This window comes from Papaver somniferum, chromosome 1 (genome assembly GCF_003573695.1).
Source record: "Papaver somniferum cultivar HN1 chromosome 1, ASM357369v1, whole genome shotgun sequence".
NCBI lineage: Eukaryota > Viridiplantae > Streptophyta > Magnoliopsida > Ranunculales > Papaveraceae > Papaver > Papaver somniferum.
This window is the reverse complement of record NC_039358.1, coordinates 153165732-153187469: the sequence shown is the minus strand read 5'-3', so window position 1 is coordinate 153187469 and position 21738 is coordinate 153165732. Positions and strand designations below refer to the sequence as shown.

Here is a 21738-nt window from a genome sequence, read left to right as displayed (position 1 = left end):
GTCCCACACTCTAACCCTATAAATACCCCCTCTCCACCAAGAGAGGGGGGATCGGAAAAAGAGGAGGTAGAGAGAGAAGTCGAGAGAGAATTGTGAGTGTAAGTTTACCTTTTACAATTCGCAAACCTATGTAAACTCCAAAGTCATTCGACTACCTCTGTAATCATCAAATGCATAGTGAAAACGACAACCCTGTGGATGTAGGCCTTAGTGTTGAACCACGTAAATCCCAGTCTTATTTACATTTCAACACTCTACATTCATTTCATACTCCACGAGTTTTACTTTTATACTTCGTTTTCTTTATATTCCTCTATGTGAACGCCTCTGGTGATGATATTAGATGAGGCTATGATAAACCCGAAGGTTTTGAGCCAAGGAATCAATGCAATTGTCTCATCAGTGCGAGCATGTGTATAGAATGCGAACATTGTTTGTGAACATATAGATGCCTTCGTGATTTACGTGTTCACAATTTGGCGCTATAAACAAGGACTTCGTCCCGGTAAAAGATTTATCTTATCCTGTGATTTCATCTTAAACTAGCATATGATTGTTATGCTTCATTAGCTCTAGCAGTATTTATCTTTTGTTAACTTTACTATATTCAAAAACACACCCATTATCTTTGATAGCTCCGGCAGTATCTATCGAAGCAGTTTAAACTGGTTAAAAGATTTATTGCTTAGATCCATGGATTTACATTTTTTAGATCTCGTACGGACCTGTCTTTTCGGTGGGTTTTCGTACATTTTCAAAGGATCTACATGCATCTTCCAAGGGATCTTCACGCGTTTTCACGTATTTTCAATGAATCCGCACTTTTTATAAGACCTTAACCCATGTATTTTAACTCATATGTTTTAATCAAATGAGCCTCCCTAAAAGTTTTCTCTGTGGCCCTCGGGCAGTTTTTCCCCATCTTGGAGTAAGGTATTTCGCAAACTAACCCGATCCGCACGGACATTTCTGTTTCTCGCTGTTTGAAATTCCCTTGTGCAGAAAGAAAGCAACAAAAGGACCCACGATGGAAAAGACACAGGAAGCAGGAAAATCCAAAGCCTCGTCAAAGGAAGCACCAAGGACAACCCCGGTCATCACCCGAAGCAAGCAGAAAGGAGACAAATCCAAAATGACTAGTCAGAGGCAGGATACTGCGGAAATCACTTCGCCTATGAACGCTAACTCCTTTGCATCCGCGGCTCTCAGAGCAGCGGCGACAAAGTACAGTAGGCTGCGGCAGCCCCGAAGGCTGCAGAAACCAGCAAAAATTTAGCTACGAGTCAATTTCATCAACCAAAAGAAAGGGTGGATGAATCCAGAACACATCAACCCGCACACCCGCCAACCTTCGGAATGGCATCAACAAACGATCAGAATCAAACTGTGCCGGCGGCTCTAACACCGCAGATGGGCACTCAGCCTGATTTGGAAATGCCAACAATCGAAGCTGAACCTCTAGCACCTTTAGCGCAAAACGTAGAAGAAGGCGGCACCATGGCCGTAGTAGCACGAGCTGGGACTCCTAATCAGGGGTCAAACCAATCACATCGATTGATGGCTGAGCTTGAAGAATTGAAGAAGAGCCAACAGGTTTACGCAGATGTCGTAGCTTTGCTGGCCAGAGAAAATCAAGATTTAAAAGACCGGATTGCCCTAAGCACGAAGACCAGCCAACAACTTGATGAAGCAAATTCAAAGGCACCAGAACCTAATCGAGACCGAGAGTCATCGTAGAAGCTAATGAAGACGCGTCTAGGGGAAGTAGCGCATCCGACCCGGATTATAATGACGGAGAGTCAGACTATCACGAGCAGAAGAGCGTAGGGCACCACCGCGCGATGGAAGAGCTGCGTGATGAAATGATGGCTGAGATCAGGCAGTTAAAAACTAGACAAGGCGGGGGAAGGTTAGAAGAGGTCATGAGAGAGGCTAACTCCACGCCCCTAACTCATCGCCTGGCCAACACCCCTATTCCGCTGAAGTGCCCTGTCCCGACCTTCGAATGCTATGACGGATCCAGTGATCCCGCTGCACATATTCGGTATTATAATCGTGTCTTAGCCAGATGGAGTCAGAACGACGACGTACTCTGTAGATACTTCCCATCAAGCCTGAAGGGATCGGCATTGTCTTGGTTTGATAATTTGCCGCCTGACTCCATCCACTCCTACGATCAACTCGCAGAAAAGTTCTTAAGAACTTACATGTACAACAAGGCTGTTAACACCGGAATGGATAAGCTCTTTTCGCTGGCAATTGGCTACAAGGAAAACACGAGGGAATACACTAACAGATGGCACAAGATATTCCAAGCCATAGGAAGTGTGGACCCAGTGTTAAGTATCAACTGCTACAAGTGGGGATTAGACCGAATGAGTCCACTATTTGTTGAGATTCATGGAAGCGTGCCTAAGACAGAAGGAGATCTTCGAATAACTATTGAAAAGCACGCTCGTCTTGAATAAATCCAGCGTGAAAACCCGATGGCATACCCGCAGAGGTCTCACCGTACCAATTCCGCAGAACAAACCAATGGGGCCAAAAGGAATAGCTCAGTGGAACGGCCTCACGAATATAGGAAGGAACGAAGGGATGAACGACGAAAAGACGATCGTAAATTCGAAGATCAAGTTTACACGAAGCTCAATGCTAGCTATGCTCGGATCTTGCGAGAGATCAAAGGAAGGGAAAATTTGGAGTGGCCGTGGTCTAAGGGAAAACACCCCCCAAGAACCGAGAAGTCTAAAGATTACTGTGAATATCACTGCTTCAATGGACACCAGACCAAGAAATGTAAAAACCTCAAAATAATGATCCAAAAAATGATTGATGCTGGCGAACTCCAACATTACATACGAAAGGAGGTCGCCGAGGATAGATCCAAACGGACCAAGCCAGTCCAACTTCCAGAGGGGAACCGCACAATCAACACCATCTCGTGTTCTGAAGCCGCAGGGCCCTCACTTACAGCACAGATAGGAAAGAGGCTACGGAAGCAGTTCGAGGACCACTGCGAATTATATAAGATTGATGGTGTAGAGGTGGACGAGCACGAAGAGTGGATGGACTCACCTATTATCTTCGATGCTGAAGATATTGAAGAAGATATGGAAGATCATAACGATCCCTTGGTCCTAACACTACCAGTGGCTGGATGTAACCTCAAAAAGATCCTCATAGACGAGGGAAGCTCAGTAAACGTTCTATTCTACGACGCATTCAAACGAATGAAGCTCCATGAAGAACAACTAATGACCTCTTATTACACCATCTACGGATTCAATGGAGCACCCACAAAGCCATTGGGAGACATCGTGTTGCAGGTTAACGCCGGACCCATGAAAGTAGAAACACGATTCAGCGTGGTTGACGCCCCATCCCCTACAACGCCATTATTGGACGAAAGTGGTTACATAAACTCAAGGGAGTGGCGGAAACTTACTACCAATATCTCAGATTCCCTACACCTGAGGGAGTGATGGAAATCAAGGGAGATCGGGTTTCTGCAAGAGAGTGCCAAACCACTCAGGATCGTGTCAACAACGAACAAGAAGAGCAGCGAAAAACCCGAAGAATTAAAAATAAAGAAGCCGCGAAAGAAAAGGCCATAGACCTGTTCCTCAAAGAAACCACAGGGAGGGGTTTGACAAAGGATGAAAATGTCCTAAACACAGAAACAAGTACTTCAGCAGCCAACGAAGGACAGAAACATACCAAATAACAATCAAAGAACGTCCCAGTCCTCGGGGATCCGAAACCGGTGTTCACACCAGTAGAGCCCGTAAAAGAAATCAACATAGGAACGGATGAAAACCCGAAGATGATCAAAGTAGGGACCATAATGGACGAAGGAAGAGAAGATTCCTTAACCAAATTACTTAAAGAATACGCGGATGTATTCTCCTGGAAGATAGGAGATATACCGAGGATTGACCCGAAAATAATCCAACACGAGCTGCGCATCAAACAAGGCACGCCACCTTTCAGGAACAAAATAAGAAAAGTTGCACCGGAGTATCATAAGGCAGTGGAAAAAGAACTTCGGAAACTACTAGAAGCAGGGTTCATCAAGGAAGTCAAGTACCCTACATGGATCTCCAACATGGTCGTCGTTCCTAAGAAAAATGGAGGGGTTAGGATATGCATCGATTTTACTAACCTCAACAAGGCATGTCCAAAGGACAGCTATCCCCTGCCAAGCATAGATCAGCTGGTTGAAGCAGTAGAAGGATATGAAGAGCTGTCATTCATGGATGGATATTCTGGCTACAACCAAGTATCCCTGGCAGAAGAAGATCAACTACACACAGCATTTTACACCCCACATGGCCTTTATTGCTACACTAGAATGCCCTTTGGACTTCGTAACGCAGGGGCAACGTACCAAAGAATGGTCGATGCTATCTTCAGGCCATGGATTGGTAGTACCTTAGAAGTCTACGTTGATGACATGCTCGTCAAAATTAAGTTGCACAAAGATCACCACCAGGACCTGAGAGATATCTTTGAAGCAATGAGGAAACATCACATGAAAGTAAATCCAGAGAAATGCACTTTCGGTGTCACCTCAGGGAAATTCCTCGGATATCTGGTAACAAAAAGGGGAATTGAGGTAGACCCAGTGAAGATTCAGGCCATAGTAGAAATGTCATCCCCGAAGAATTTAAAAGAAGTGCAGAAGCTCAATGGGTCCATAGCAGTCTTGGGCATATTTATTGCCCGATCCTCGGACAAATGCAAACATTTTTTCAATATTCTCAAAAAAGGGAGTAAGTTTGAATGGACCGCAGAATGCGAAGAAGCCTTCCAAAAAATCAAAGAACACCTGGCTTCAATTCCAATCCTGCAGAAGCCTGATCCTGATGAGGTTTTGGCATTGTACATAGCAGCGACAGAAGACGCAGTTAGCGCGGTGTTGGTCAAAACCAATACGAAGATAGAACAACCTATCTATTATGTCAGTAAGACCCTCAATTATGCGGAAAGGAACTACACGAAGATCGAACAACTTATCCTGGCATTGGTATGGGCTACTCAAAAGCTGAGAACCTATTTCCTAACTCACTTCATCCGCGTCCCATGCAAAGCACCACTGGAAGCAGTCCTCAAAAGCGCGGGAAAAGTAGGCAGAATAGCCAAGTGGAACACCCACCTGGACCAATTCAACATCATTCATGAAATTCAACATTCCCAAAAATCCCAAGTTTTGGTGGATTTCTTAGCAGACCTTCCCCTGGACAACGACGAAGAGATTAAGGGAATACCAGAAGCCGAGGAAGAAAGCAAGGATCCAATGGATATCCTCGAACCTGCGAGTCAAAAACAATGGGAATTCTTCGTCGATGGTTCCAAAAATAAGGAAGGAGCAGGAATAGGCATTGTCATCACCACCCCAACTGGAGAAAGGATCGTACAGGCACTCAGGTTAGAATTCAAAGAGCATACTAACAAAATCGTCGAATACGAGGCAGTCGTACACGCCCTCCGCTTAATAATAGAGATGGGGGTAACCGATGTAAGACTGACAAGTGATTCGCAGCTTGTCATACGGCAAATAGGTCTCGAGTACAATGTGTACGACGACACCCTCTCAGCTTACATGGCCTTGGTCCAAACATTGACATCACAAATTCCGAACATCAAGTTCCGGCACTTATGCAGAAGGGATCTCAGGCACGCGGATGCCCTAGAATATATATCATCCATGCTGAAGGACAAAAGCGTCGAAGCTATTAAAATAACAAGGGTATACGAGCCTTCAATTGAATCGCAATTCTCCTTCGCTACCAATCAAGATACAGTGGAAGAAAATATCGAAGACCAGGTAGGAGAAGACATCCATAACGATTTTGACGAAGAAGATATCATGTCAAGAGAAAATCAAGACGAAGATTTCAGCAACGAAGATGATTGGAGAATGGTGATCCATGCGTTTCTCGAAGAGGGAACCTTACCCGCGGATCATAAACAAGCCAGAAAAATACTCTCCAAAGTAGGAAGATATGATCTTCGGGATGGGGTCCTGTACAAGAAATCCTTCCTCGGACCTTTACTACGTTGCTTGTCCAGAAAAGAGGGGCATCGAATTCTAAACGACATCCATTATGGTGACGCAGGGAATCATAGCGGCATGAGATCACTAGCCGACAAAGCAAAAATGCAAGGATATTACTGGCCCACAATGATACAGGATGCCGCAAGAATGTCCCGACGATGTGAATAATGTCAGCGTTTCGCCAAAAAGATACACGCGCCAGCAACAACGTTAAATTCTGTAGAAAGCCCGTGGCCATTTGCAAAATGGGGCATAGATATTGTCGGGCCTTTCATTGAAGGATCGTGAAAAAGACGATTTTTGATAGTAGCCACGGACTACTTCAGTAAATGGGTGGAAGCTAAAGCCTTAGACAGGATCAGAGACGTGGATGTGTTTACTTTCATATTCCAGAACATCATTTGCAGGTTCGGCATACCAGCGGAAATCGTGTCCGATAATGGTAAGCAATTACAGGGGAAAAATATAGACATGCTCTTCAATACTTTCAAAATAAGAAAGAACAAATCCACCCCCATATACCCTCAAAGCAACGGACAAGCGGAAGCCACTAACAAGACCCTCGCCCTTATCCTCAAAAAACAATTAGACGAACATAAGGGGCGATGGTGTGAACAGCTGCACAATGTGTTATGGGCATACAGGACAACACGAAGATCTGCCACTGGGGAATCCCCGTTTCTCCTCACTTATGGAGCTGAAGCAGTCATCCCAACAGAGATCCTCATGCCAACCACAAAGACCGAGGCATGGGAGAAAAATCTCACAACAGACATGATGTTAGAGAGATTGGACGACCAGGAAGGAAGAAGGGAAGCAGTATTACAGAAGATGGAAAATTATCAACGAAGACTAGCAAGGGAGTACAACAAAAAGGTAAAGCTTCGAAATTTTGTAGAGGGGCAGTATGTGCTAAGAACAATCCCACAGTATCAACGAGAAAAGAAATGGATAAAGTTAGCACCTACATGGGGAGGACCTTTTATAATACACGACATTGCGGGAAACGGTTCCTATTATCTTCGCAATCTGAAAGGCGAGGTCCTCCGTCATCCTTGGAATGCTAAGTGGCTCAAACCGTACTACCCATAGGAGCAACGCAGCTTTGCATCTGCGTGAAGAATACCATAAGAAGAAGGCAGCGTAACCGCTTTACATGTTTCTATCTCTGGACGAGGATTAGCATGCCTCAACCTATCAATCAAACAAGCTTTCTGAAACCTTCAAGTAAACAAAACTTATCAACAATATTGGGGAAAGTAGTTAATCTACAATCTCTCAGGGCTCCCCCATCAGTGTCCATGAGTGTAAGACCAGGGGGAAGGCACCCAGCAGAAAGAGATACCCAACCAATCTTAAGGCAACGGGTCGACGGAATGGGTGTATGTAAATATTTTAACCCCATATCCTAGAACGTTGCCTCGGCCCCCACCGTCTGGGAATCCTCTGGCCCAGGGTTATCCAGTGGGGTGACAGGTCTCAAGACGATCACGAAGGTACCTCCCTTCGGTATCGCACCCAAACACTTAAAACATTCTTCTTTTGTTTTTAATGTCCTTCCTCACAATGCTTAAAATAAAAAACAAATTAATACTGCAGGTATACCAAAAGAAGGATCCATTTCATAAAGGTTGGTTACAAAAAGCGGCAAGGCCAATTCAAGGAAAAAAAAGAAGAAAAGACACATCAAATACATTCTTTTTACAAAATACTAGCAAAATCTAACTGAAGGCTAATGCGTGGTTTCTACTTGGAAGATGCCGCCCCATCAGCAGGGTTGTTCCGAAGAGTTGAAGGGACGCTCCCACCAGAAGAGGGTCCCGAGGAGCCAGGCAAGGAGGCAGGTACAGGACGACGCGGATAGCTCTTGACGAGGCCATGCTCGGTCTTAAGGCCAAGCTCAATCTTCTCCAGCATCTTGTTTGTCTCCTCCGCCAATTGACACCGAGCCTTATGCATAATAACTGTCGTTCGCTGGTGGGCTTGAGATAACAACGAGGATAGACGATTCACTTCTTTAGAAGCAGCACCAACGGCCTCCTCGCGGGATGCCGCCAGACTCTTAAAATAATTAGTCTGTCCTTCCTGCTGCGCTAAGGAAGATTGAGCCTTTTCAAATTTTTCATTTGCAGCGCGGAGTTGTCCCTCGAGCTCTGAAAAAGACAACACAAGGGAGTTAGCACAGAAAAGACAATCACACTCGACGAAATGAGGTTATACCTTCGACACAAGCCGAAGCCTCTTCATACTCATTAACAACCACGTCTCGCGCTTCATCAAGATAGTCATATTCCTCGGATAATTTCTTATAATCTAGTTGAAGGTTGGTGAGAGTAAATTGACTTGCATCTAATTCTACCTGCTTCATCGAATCCATGTGACGAAGGTGGTTGACTTCGTTGTTTATCTCTGTTACCCCTTTGCTAAGTCTGTACATACATACTTCGAGATTTCTCTCAGACTCAGCCTGGCGGGCTATTTCAGCGCGAGACGCAGCAAGGGCTTTGCTGAGAGCCCCAACCTCGGCTCTGGCATCGTCCCTTTCTCTGGTAAGACACACACATACTCTCCTAATTCCCGGAAAAGGAAGGGAGCGAGCCTTTCGTAATTCCTCTTCCAGAAGATGTATTCTAGCCTCTAACAACGAAGTACGCTCACGGGATTCCCGCAGATTCTCACGTGTCCACAGCAGCGTACCATTGAACAAAATACGGTCATGGTTATACAGATTCTGCATATCAACCATCTGAACATGCCTTGCGCGCCATCCCTCAGCCCGAGCGTCCCACTTTTTGGCTTCGCTCTTAATTTTTTCGACCAACTCTTTGATACGAGATTTTTGCGTGCCCTTTCATTCCGAAGCCATATCAGCTCGGGGACTCCACCCACTGAAGATAGGGTGGGGAGACTCAGACAGAACAACAAAGTAGTAGAAAGGAATTACGAGGGATAAAAGATGGAGAAAACTAAACCTGTGAAAGCTGAAACTTTGCCGCGAGTTTGCTTAACTCAGCGAACGGTGGCAAGCTCTGAACGAAGACCAGCCTCCGCTTCACCCAGCCTTTCTTTCTCTTTAAGGCTATTCTTCAGTTCTTCTATCTCCACCTCAGCCGCAGATAATGCCTTTTCCCTGTGACGAAGCTTAGCCTCCAGCTTCAAAGATTTCGCTTTAAAGAATTGATACACACATGGTTACAATGCTCACTCCTCATCATCTACACATCAAACGGCAAACATTATTACACCGAAGGATTCGAGTGTCACGAAGATATGTACGAGGACTTACCTCCAAGACACGCTGCTGGGGAAAACCATATTGGTACCCATCGGCTATGGCCATCATTTCAGCAACAGAAGATGGAGGGTCCGCTACGAGGGTAGCCTCTGGAACACTCAAGCTTTTCCCCCACATCTCGGCAACACGCGCCTCGGAAGATAGCTCCATCATCCGACGAGTATAAGCATCAGAATCTTTCTCGCCAGCAACCACCGGGGCAGGATGGGGAACAAACAACAGACTCTTTTTCTTGAGCCAATCCATTATGGCATCCTCACCCTCAAACATCAGCGAGTGAGGGAAATCCTCGGAAGGTGAGTCAACCACAGACTTCCCCTTTGCTGTCATTCCCTCAGCACAAGTCTCATCACACCACGCGCAATAGGATCATCCGCGCCCTCACTCTGAACACAACATTTTCCTTACCAAAATCCCCGAGCACATCCCAATTATCATTGGGGGAAAGTAAAGAAAAATCTTCGGGAAAACCGAGGGCATCATCAAAGAGTTCCCTTGCGGAATATATCCTGTCAAAGGAGAACCTTGAGAAATGGTGGGGAGAGTTTCCGCAGCCTCACCCCTCCGATAAATTCCGGATCACCAGGGTTATCACCAAGGAGCAGACATTTCCGCGGTAACACTTCCCTCGGCCACCGCGGATTATTTCCCCCATCAACACCATCACAACCCGCACCAACCTCTTCCTCGACAAGGAGGGGAAGTATCAGTGCGTTCTTCCCCATCAGACATTTCCTCATCCTCGGCAAACTCTTCGTTCACCGGACTGGTAACTTCTTCATGAACCTCAGCCTCACCCGTCACAATGGTAGAAGACTGCTTGGGCCCAATCTTTTTCTTTTTCGACACCTGCAAACCAATACACGTCCACAAAAAGAGTTATTTCCTCATACACAGTTTGATTTTCAAAAAAGGAGGGGCGCGGCCAGAATCTGCAATAACCATACCTTGGTAGTAGCGGCACTCTTCGGTGGAAGTATAGCACCAGAACCCTCTTCCTCGTCTCCATCAACAACGTCGAGAGCATAAGGAAAGTTCATGCCCTCGAAATTTAAACGCCAGGGACAGAAATCTCCATAACGAGCAGGAGGAGATCACGAGGCCTGCTACTCTCAGAAGGACGCCAACCGCGCGGACCGGGAATCCAACCATACGCCCAAGGACCAACAATTTCAATGACAGTGGCATGCCACTCATAATCATGGTCACGCTTGATCCTTTCACGAGCAGGAAAAAGTTTCCGCTGAGCCGACCCCTCGGTGCCTGGAACGTATTTCAGTTTGGCATCGCTCACCTCACTTAAGAGACGAATTTCGCCCCGAGGAGCAGCGAGGTTACGAAGACTAACGCTCCACGGTTTACGGTTCCTACTATTGACATAATCCCCAAAGGAGCTGTTGAAGTTTTCAGGAGTATACCACTCCTCTCAGCGGGATTGGAACGTAACATGTCATCGTCGTCTCCCCCTTACTCCGCAGATAACATTCCCTCAGTGCACGGAGATAGTTCCCCGACAATTGCGACACGGAACGACTATGAGTATTGGTGGAAGAGCCTTCGCGACCAGCCAGCACGTCATAATAAAAGGAATCACCAGACTTATACAACGGCAGCATAAGACCCGCCTCGAAGGCTCCAACCGTAGTCAACAGGTGAAACTCATCAAACTGATACTTCGAGATGAGCTCGTAAGTAATATCATCCTCAGGGGCATAGAAACGAACCTCGAAGGCTTGAAGCTCATGCTTTTCCTTGAAAACTTCAAGGTCAATGTGCTTAAACGTGACTTTCTTCTTGCTAACCGAAACGCTGCGTATCACCGGGACACCTCCTCTTCTTCCGCGGGATCGGACGAACCAACAAAAGCTTCGGAAGCTTTTCTTTTGAAAGAGGATTTTTAGATGATTCAGCTCTCGGCACACCACCTTTGGAGTTCTTCCCTTTGAAAGAAAGTACTGGAGGCGGCGGCAGAGGGTTCTGCACGGGCACTATAGAACGAAGAGGGGGAATATCGAAGGTGCCACCACGAGGAGGTGTCTGCGTACACCTGGAGTCATCACGAGGACGAGAAGGAGCACGGCTGAGCGTATCGAGACCCGGAAGGACCCTTCGATGGATCCCCCTTCCTAGGAGGAGAAGCCTTCGTCCCAGAAGAAGACGAAACTTTACTACCGCGGGGATCCATTTGCGACAATTTAGAGAGATCTCCCCCATGTGGAGATGTATCAGACTCTCTACGCGAGGGGATCTCGGCAGACTGGAAGCCGGAGTTTGATAAGGAAGCCGCGGACGGTCAGACATGGCTGCGAGGAGGTACAAAAAACAAGTTAGAAGCAAACACGAGGGCATCACCAAAGATCAAAAAACCACAAAATTAACAGTTCATCTCAACATAGCCCAGAAACCCTAAAACTAGCATACATGCATACATGCATGTATACCCTAAAACCCTAAAACCCTAAACTTAACAGTTCAATCAATACAATTGAAACAATGGCCTCCTCGACTTGAGAAGAAAACAGGGGAAACTAGCATACATGCATCAAAAGATGTTCTTCATCACAAACAAGGTACGACAGCAGCAGGAAATTTACAATCAACACAATCAACACAAAACTTAAAACAACAGAAACGAAGAAAAGAAACCTTACCACCACAAACAAAATCCCAAAAGAAGACAAATGAGAGAACAAACCAGAAAAAGAAGAAACGAGCGTGATTAATGCTAGGGCAGAGAGAATTTAATGGTTGAAGAACAAAGGATGAAGTCTGACAGGGAGAATGAAATTAATTTTCAAGGAGAATGAAATTAATTTTTTCTCCTCTCCTTAATATACTCGAAAAAAGAAAGGAAGTTAATGGAGGAATGGGAAACGTGCCCATTAAATGAGCAGTTAATGCACGAGTAAGAAACGTGCCCAAGTATCTAGGAGAAGTTATTAGGAGAGAGGAGGAATATGTAACGTCTGTTTTCTTCAATGCTCCCACTAAACACTCAAGCCCGAAGAAAAGGGGAAATTGTGTGTACATATTTCATCATCAAACACGTGTATGTAGGAAGACACGTGGAGAGCATGCGGACCAAGTCATCAAAACATGATGACACACGCCCACACCAAGAAGCCCATCCCGTCGACGTCGGATCTTTGCCCGAACAAATCCAAGGGCAGAAGTTAAAAGATGTACCAAAAGCACGGTGTACTGCGGAGCACCAAATAACTCCACGAAGAGTTACTTTATCTCATCCCCAAAAGAAGCCAAGATCAACGGTGAAGAGAAGGTTGACTGACATGGACGTGACAGGGGCAGAAGACACTTGTCTGACACGAGCATGCATCTCAACTACCCGCATTAAACACTCTGAGCAGTGTACGTGTCGATCAACCCGTGGAACGAACGAGGATGACTCTGCGTGATCAAGCAATGAACGAAGACCTCTGCGTAATGGACACAAAGCACAAGAAGATAAGGTTCCAACGTCCCTCAGAAACGGGTCCCACACTCTAACCCTATAAATACCCCCTATCCACCAAGAGAGGGGGATCGGAAAAAGAGGAGGTAGAGAGAGAAGTCGAGAGAGAATTGTGAGTGTAAGTTTACCTTTTACAATTCGCAAACCTATGTAAACTCCAAAGTCATTCGACTACCTCTGTAATCATCAAATGCATAGTGAAAACGACAACCCCGTGGATGTAGGCCTTAGTGCTGAACCACGTAAATCCCAGTCTTATTTATATTTCAGCACTTTACATTCATTTCATACTCCACGAGTTTTACTTTTATACTTCGTTTTCTTTATCTTCCTCTATGTGAACGCCTCTGGTGATGATATTAGATGAGGCTATGATAAACCCGAAGGTTTTGAGCCAAGGAATCAATGCAATTGTCTCATCAGTGCGAGCATGTGTATAGAATGCGAACATTGTTTGTGAACATATAGATGCCTTCGTGATTTACGTGTTCACGGAATACTTTAAAACACCGGTCTCTCCAAATGCACCCAGCACTGCTAATGATACCACCCAGCTGATCACCAAGGCATTTACTAGTAATACACTTTCTTATCCAATCTTTAACAAAGATATTACAATTTAATTCTTGCATGATGTGATAATTCTATGGTAGAGCAGACCACACTGCAAAATGGTAACGAAGAATCAAGTGTTCCACTGTTTCCTGAGAATTACCATCATGTGAATTACTATCATGTTGCGGTAATCATGATGGTTTGAATGGTAAGGTGCTACCCCAATTTTAGTAGGAAGAATGTTTTAGTACACTTCCACATGAAGATTAACGGTTGAAATTAATATTTGTGGGTGATGAAGTTTCATATTTCGGAACACTCTCATTTTTTATATGAATATAGAGTTTTATACGAGAAACATGTTATCAAAAAATTAGCTTCAAAATCATTGTCGGTTGGGCTTAGTAAAAAAAATGACGCTGAAACGTGAAGACCATGTCAAAAAAAATTATCAAAAAAAAAATTAGCTTCAAAATCATTGTCAGTTGGGCTTAGTAAAAAAAATGACGCTGAAACGTGAAGACTATGTCAATGTAATCATGTCATCAAATCCTACCTCTGACATGAATTCCAAAAAACCAAAGCTGTGGCCGTGCTGGTACACACAGATAAGACAAAAAAAATGGAAAATACAGTACGCTGTATTTTATTCTGGACCTAACCAAGAATGGTTGAATCTTGACCACGGTTAAAAAGTAGATTTTGAGAGGACACGTGTAGAAGTAAAGTGAGGTCAGTCATTAAGAATTAGGGATTAACCTAAACCATACACGAGGATAAGGCGGTAATCTTACCACATTTGAAAATCATATTTTTATTTTTTCTCATCACATCGTCACTTTCAAAGATCATACTAAATCGCCGAATTTATTTATATTTATATTTATCCTTTTGTAAACCTAAACTGCTGTGCTGCCAAAGTAAAATCACATCCCAAAATACCCTATTTTGTCAAGATGGGGCTTTAAGAATTATTCATCTGTATTTCATCCTTCCCACCAAATATTTCCTTCTTCCTTTCTACTTTTACTAGTATAAACGAATAAAAGCTAGGGTTTTTCGAGAAAAAAAGACGAGATTTTTCGATTCACTGTCGAGTTGCAAAAAGGTATATTTTTTCTAAAACCCTAAGTTATGATCTTTACATGTCTGGTTTTAAATGTAAGTTTCAATTAGTTTGAAGGATTGTATTTTTAGTTTCTTCTAGGGTTTTGACGAGATTTTAAGAATGAGATTTCTGGATAGTGTATTTTGCTTTTAGTTTCTTTATGTGTATATATATTATTATTATGTGATTTTGTTATTGAATGATCATGGTTCAAAAAGTAGTTATTTTTTGCGCCCTTGTTCTGGATTTTCTTAGAAGATTTAAGCTCATTGAAAATCTACACAGAGGAATAAAATGAAAAAAATGTTTATTTTTTGGCCGATAAATTGAATTAGTTGAAAAATACCCTTATGAGATTGATTTCTTTATAGTTTGATTGTAAGCATCATACATAAACTGCTTGGGTTAATCCACGGTGTACAGGAAGGGGTATTAGAGTTGAATGTGAAGTTAAGAATTTTAACTATTTTGTTATTTTCTGTACTTCAACTTTTTGGCTGTTATGAACTTACTGTTTTGTTGTCAGTAAGCAGTTGTTCTGTGTCAGTTATTTTGGTATAGGGGTTAAGGACTGCTAAGCAGTGACATTAAAAGAGAGAGCCCGTGTAGTCGAGACTTAACACTGAAAAGTGTGTTTCATGTAATTGTTTAGCTGATAGAGGAGGGCTAACAGCAAGCTATTTCAAGATGCTCGCAAATGTGATTTGTTGGTTGGGTTATACAATTTTATTTTATGAAGAGAAAGGATGAATGGTTTTTTTCTGAGATATCGGTCTTACTGTTATTCGTAGTCCAGGACTCTTAAGTCTGAGTCATTTAGGTCAATGTAAATCCGGAATCCCCTAAGTTTCTCGCCAGAGGGTTTATTAGAAGCAAGCATGCTTATCTATTGAAATGGTAGAATGAAATGCATATATTGATATAAGAAATTGGCTACTTATCATCAAAAACTGTAAATGTGATGCGAAGATGAACTAATTTTACTTTTATTATTTTCACTTTTGGAGAATGTTGCGCATCTTGTATAGCTTAGGAACATTTCGCATATTCAATTGTCTTTGGTTGTAATATGGCCTGTATATGTAACAGATATCAGGTATATCACTAGGTAGATATTTCTGGCTAGGAATATTATATGCAATTAGGCACTCTTTTTATGATTTCATACTCGTTGTGTTGACACTGTTCTACAATCCCAATTAACAAATAAATGGTTGAAACAGCTTCAACATACATGTTTTATCCTGCAATTTATATTTCTGTATCTTCCAAATAAAAAATGTTTCCATGCATTTTTTTTTTGTAGGATTCTGCTTCTTAGAAGGGTGAAATATGAGCCAAGAGAATCAAGCGCTAAATCCTGCTCCAGTAGAAAACCTGCCTGTGAAGCGAAAGCGGGGTCGTCCGAGGAAGAATGAAAATGTGGCTCGTGAAGTTAAAGAAAGTGTTTCTGATTCTGTACCAGATGTGGTGAAGAGAAACCGACGTAGGAGGGATAGAAAAGCTAGTTCAGTTGATCCCATGGTGGGTCAGGTAGTTACTGGTGTCCTTGATGGTTCATTTGATGCTGGATATTTGCTAACTGTTAGAGTCGGTGACACCAATAGAATTTTAAAGGGTATTGTTTTCGAACCACGGTTCTCAGTTCCGGTGTCTGATGCAAATGATATTGCACCTCAAGTTAAGATGGTCAAAAGGATTCATGTCTCGCTGGACAAACCAACTCCGCCTAATGATTATGCTACAAATCAATACAAACAGAGGAGTAGATCAAGTGGCAATCTTCCTCCAAGAAATGAAGTATCTGTGCCAACAAAGCAGTTGCCTCAAATTGCAAGCCAAGTTTCAAATGGAGTGCTTAATAATGTCAACCGTGTTTCTCAGATGGTCATTGATGTACCACCGAAGGCTGAAACTGTTTTACCCTCTGAAACTTCTAAAACAGAAGCTGTGACGACTCAAATTGTTGCTGAATTATCCCACATGTTGCAAGACAATGAGGCTGCAAAGACATCTGGCGCGCAATTAGAAACCCAGACCATGGTATCAACTGAGCAGATTCCAAGAGTAGATGGGATATCTTTTATGAATGGAAGGTCAAGTGAGTTACAAAAAGATGCAGAGTCGGAGCCAAAGATGAATGAACCAGTGCAAAAGTTAGAAACAGGCGGAACTGCCCCTGAGCAATTTCTGTTCCCAAAAACAGAATCTGAATCCCAAATGTTTAATGCAGCTGTATCATCCAACACCAAAGATCTTTTTGAAGGCGAAGAAGGTGTTCATCCAGTCCAGTCTCATGCTGATCTGTTTAGCGATACAGATTCCATAGGATGAGTACAGAATAGGACTGCATCCAGTGATATATCTGGATTTGAGCCCTTGCAATCTGGACAGGAATTTTTTTCTCTACCGTTCAGGGCTCTTAGAATGCTAACAGAAAGATTCCAGTAACTCTCACTTATTCAGTAATCTCTTACTGTTTAAGCTGTTGTATCATTTCATTTCAGAACCATGTTCTAGTACTTGGTTAGCTTGTGTGGTTTGTACTAGGTAACGACACCTTTAAGTGCTCTTTAATTTAAAATATGATTATTAAAAAACTGGTTGTTGTAATTCTAGAATAGAAACGTATTCTGTATGAAGTTTATTTCATTTGAAAAAGGAAGTTGCAAGCTTGATATTTTACTTCGGAGGCCATTACAGGGGACTCTTAATACGAGCTATTGCAAGAAGCAACATTCCATAGTTTGCTCGAATGCGTCAGATTGTCACAGTGGATATCATTTTGACAACAAACCTCATTCCGGTGAAAACTGAGTCGACTCAGTAAAATTTTCTTTCTTCAATCTCGATTGATTCTTTGTTTTAAAAGTTCTAATTCATACTAGTTTGATGTCCTTTTTCTTTTGCCGATGTTCTTAATCCTTTTTTCACAGTCTGTCTTACTCTTTTTCACAGTTTTAACGAGGTTTTTAGTTATTCTGAGTATTTTCACAATTTAAAACTCATGTCTTGCTTATCTTATTTCTCCCTAATGTGTTTGCAGCTAGTGCTATCTCAAATGGTGTTTATCATGTTTGAAGTTGTGATTAAGGCGTTTGCAGAAGTTGTTCCAATGCTTTTTGAAGCTATCGTGAGTTTACAGTATGCGATTTTGAATTATCTGGATAATTTTCTCTGCCGAGTTCCTGGAGCGGTTCAATGGGTTGAAGATCGGCGGGCTATCAGGAAATTCAAATGTCAAAATTCCGTTACAAACTGCTTTTGTTGTTTACTCTCGTACTTATCGGAACAAATCAGGCTACGAAAGTTACCATTTCAAAACAAGATCTGCTTTTTCATGGTGATATCCAACCCATTATTTTCTCTCAATCACAAGATTTTCGGAATATTTTATCTCATGAAACAGCTCAATCCCTTGAATCACTAGGGTTTATTCAATATAAAAGTTTAGTTATGAACAGGGTTTCACACATCAAGAGTATCTCTCAATTCGATTGTGAAACTATTTTATTCATCTCAATGGCAGAAACAAGTGAGAAATCAATCACTGATCTGGCTTCGAAATTTATGCAAGTTGCTCTAGATTTGGGAAACATTGAGGAAGTTGTTTATCATCAATCGGATAATGCTGAGGATAATGAAGCTGAAGAAGAAGAAATTAGCCTTATTGGGAAAATATTTTTTGAAGGAAAGATAGGATTGAAGACTGTGGAGAGGAATATTGGATTTACTTGGGATTTCATTCCTACAGGGGGTCTCAAAGTTTTTGAATTGGAAGATAACATCATTGAATTTCGATTCAAGACTAAAGACATTCAGAAGAAGGTTTTTTATTCTAGACCCTGGAGTATTAATGGTTACCTTATTAATCTGAGACTCTATGATTCAGGAACTGTTTATCAAGAATTGGATTGGGGTACCCAATGTTTTTGGATTCAGGTTAAGAAGATTCTACCAGAGCATATGAATACTTCTGGTACAACTAAGATTGAAAGGATTGTGGGTGAAGTGTAGGCAATTGAGCCAGCTGATGGAATGCCAGTTGGAGGTGAACCAGTCAAAGTCTGTGTTCAGGTGGATCTTAGTTTTCCACTGAGAAGGGGAGTGATGGCAATCACCAATGCTGGTACAACTAGATGGATTAAGTTCTTCTATGAGAAGCAACCTCATAAGATTTGTCCTAATTGCTATATTATCAATCACACTAAGGAAGCTTGTAAAGCTGCTGCTGAATACTTAGAAAAGGCTCATGCTAAGCAGCATTACTTTGGAGATGCCAAGAAAGGTATGAGGAAGCAGTTGGTGATTGCAAAGGGTGGTGATCAAGTTCCTAAGGCAAGTCAAAAGGCTAATATTAAAGTTAGTGTATTTGTCCCACCTAAGGATGGATATATAATAGGTTCTATCTCAGCTCAAGGTGGAGGAAAGGATGATATTTCTGATATATAAAGGTTAGGAGAAACGCAGAGGAAAGAGTATCCAGATGGTCATGTTTTTGAACATGGAAACAGTGTGGACATACCTGTAAGCTCACAGACAACTAGCATAATCACAACAGGAGATAACCAGACTGAAGGCACTAAGGGGGTAAGGTAAAATACTCTTTTTTTATAACTTTGTCTAAATTTAGCTCTTTCCATTTTAAAATGAAGATTATTTCTTGGAATGTGCAGGGTATTGCTAACAATTTCACAAAAAATCAGTTTCAAAATTTAGTTAAAACTCAAAATCCTGATTTTATTTTTTTTGTGTGAAACTAAAATTGAAGAAACTAGAATGATTCAGGTAGCTCAATCTATTCATTATTTGAATTAAACTTGCATTGATAGGATTGGTTATGCAGGTGGTCTTATATTAATGTGGAAGGATGGTATTGATGTGGAAATTATAGGCTGTGAAAATAACATAATTCATGTTGTTGTCCAACTTGACCCCAGCAAGCCAAAAGTTTTATTTTCCTTTATGTATGGCTCTACATACTCTGATCCTAAGAAAGTTCAGTGGAATTTTTTAGCTGAGTTCAGTAAGGATGTTCAACAACCTTGGGTTGTAATAGGAGACTTAAACTTTTATTTGAATAGCAATACTAACACTTCTGATAGGTGGGTTCAAAATAAAGTTAATGATGCAGGTTTAGTGGATATTGTCTATGAAGGTAAGGATTATACTTGGACTAGCAATTCTTTTGGAACTGGTACTATGAAAGCTAGATTGGATATGACTCTCTGTAATTCTGATTGGTCTTTAAATTTCTCTACTGCTAAACTTTTGCATTTGAGTTTCGTTGCTTCTGATCATTCTCTTATTCTTCTTATAACTGACCCTGTTCCTAAGTTTTTGTGGATACCTTTTAAGTTTTTCAGAACTTGGATAGGACATAATAATTTTAAGGAGAAACTTGAAAAATCTTGGAATCTTGAACTCTTTGGGAGTACTGCTTACAAATTGAAGCAAAAGCAACATAGTGCTAGAATTTCTTTATCTCAGTGCAACAAAATGGAGTTTGGTGACATCCAGGTAAACATAAATAAATTACAAACTATGTTAGAAATTGCTCAGAATGACACTAATGTTGTTGATCAGAATGAAAGGGTTAAGTCCATTGTTAGTGATTTAGATAATTGGTATAAAATCCAATCTGATTTTTATAGAGAAAAATCTAGGGATAAAACTGTGCTTGACAAGGACAATAACACTAGACTTTTCATATTATGGTCAATAAAAGGAAGCATACAAACAATATCAATGTCTCTTGTGATTCCAATGGAAATTGGTATAGAGATAGGAAAGATATTAGTAATCTCCTTACTAGTCATTTTAGTAATGTAGCTACTACTACTAATCTTGTTATTTATGATACTGATTTTGATGTCATACCTTGTATTATATAATGTTATGCTCCATGTTGTTCCTTCTGATTTGGAAATTGAAAGTGTTGTCAAAAGTATGCCTGCTTGGAGTTCACCTGGTCCAGATGGATTTCAACCAGGGTTTTATCAAACTCAATGGCAATTAGTTGGTAGAGATGTTACTGATGTTGTCAAAAGATTTTTTCAAAGTGGTAATATGCCAAGATGTCTTAATAAAACTTATATCTCTCTTATACCTAAGTGTAAAAGTCCCAAAATGCCATATGAGTTTAGACCCATAAGTCTCTGTAATGCTTCTTACAAGATCATTTATAAAAATTCTAGCTAATAGAATTAGACCTTATCTTAAGAAACTCATTTGTCCTTACCAAGCTGCTTTTGTACCAGGTAAAGCCATTCATGAAAATATTATTATTGCTCATGAAATGATTCATTCTATGAAACAAAAGGAAGGTTTCAGTGGTACAATGGCCCTTAAACTTGATCTGTCAAAGGCCTTTGACAGATTGGAATGGAATTTCCTTGAAAAAGTTCTTGAAAAATTTGGTTTTAGCAAAGATTTTTGTAATCTTGTGATGCAATGTGTTACCACTACAAGCATTAGGATTCTTCTTAATGGTTCTCCTTGTGATCAATATGAGCCAAGTAGGGGTATTAGACTAGGGGATCCTTTATCCCCATATCTTTTTATTCTTGCTATGGAATATGTATCTAGAACTTTGATGTTTGCTGAAAATAACAAAACTATTGTTGGTGTCAAAGCTTTTAGGAAAGCTCCTGCCATTACTCATTTGTTGTTTGCAGATGATATATTAATTTTTGGTCAAGCCAATATGCAGCACATTAATGCTATTTTGGAGATGTTATCTGATTTTGGTAAGCTGTCAGGTCAGATGTTAAATTTTGATAAATCTTGTGTGTACTTTAGTAAGAATATTAGTCCTCAAGATTGTGTTGTTCTTGCTAATGCCTTGAATATGACTATCATATCTGATTCAGAGAAATATCTTAGAGCTCCTATTTTGTTAGGTCATTCTAAGATCAAGTCTTTTGATCCCTTAATGCAATCTTTTCAAGCTAGATTAAACAACTATGCCAGTACCACTCTTAACCAAGCAGGTAGATCAACTATAATAAAATCTGTTTTGAATACTTTACCTGCTTATCAAATGGGATGTTTTAAAATTCCTTCTACACTGATAAAACATCTAGACACTTTGCAGAGAAACTTATGGTGGGGTCATAAGGCATGAAAAGGTATTAAGTTCACTTCTTGGGATAACATCAATAGGCATAAAGATTTAGGAGGCTTAGGCTTCAGAGATTTAGAATCCTTTAACACTGCTCTTATCTGTAAGTTAGTGTGGAAAATTCTTA

General features: G+C 41.5%; 1 protein-coding gene across 1 annotated transcript; it reads left to right on the top strand.

Moving 5' to 3' along the window:
* Positions 1 to 14234: 14234 nt before the first annotated feature.
* On the top strand, positions 14235 to 17163 carry LOC113304909. Its single transcript, XM_026554032.1, has 2 exons — positions 14235 to 14488; positions 15795 to 17163. The coding sequence occupies exon 2, from the start codon at positions 15821 to 15823 to the stop codon at positions 16820 to 16822; it is 1002 nt and encodes a 333-aa protein (XP_026409817.1). The 5' UTR covers positions 14235 to 14488; positions 15795 to 15820; the 3' UTR covers positions 16823 to 17163.
* The last annotated feature ends 4575 nt before the right edge of the window (positions 17164 to 21738 follow it).

Bases quoted from the DNA above. Each gene is read 5' to 3' on its own strand.
- LOC113304909 (XM_026554032.1), top strand. From the start codon at position 15,821: ATGAGCCAAGAGAATCAAGCGCTAAATCCTGCTCCAGTAGAAAACCTG.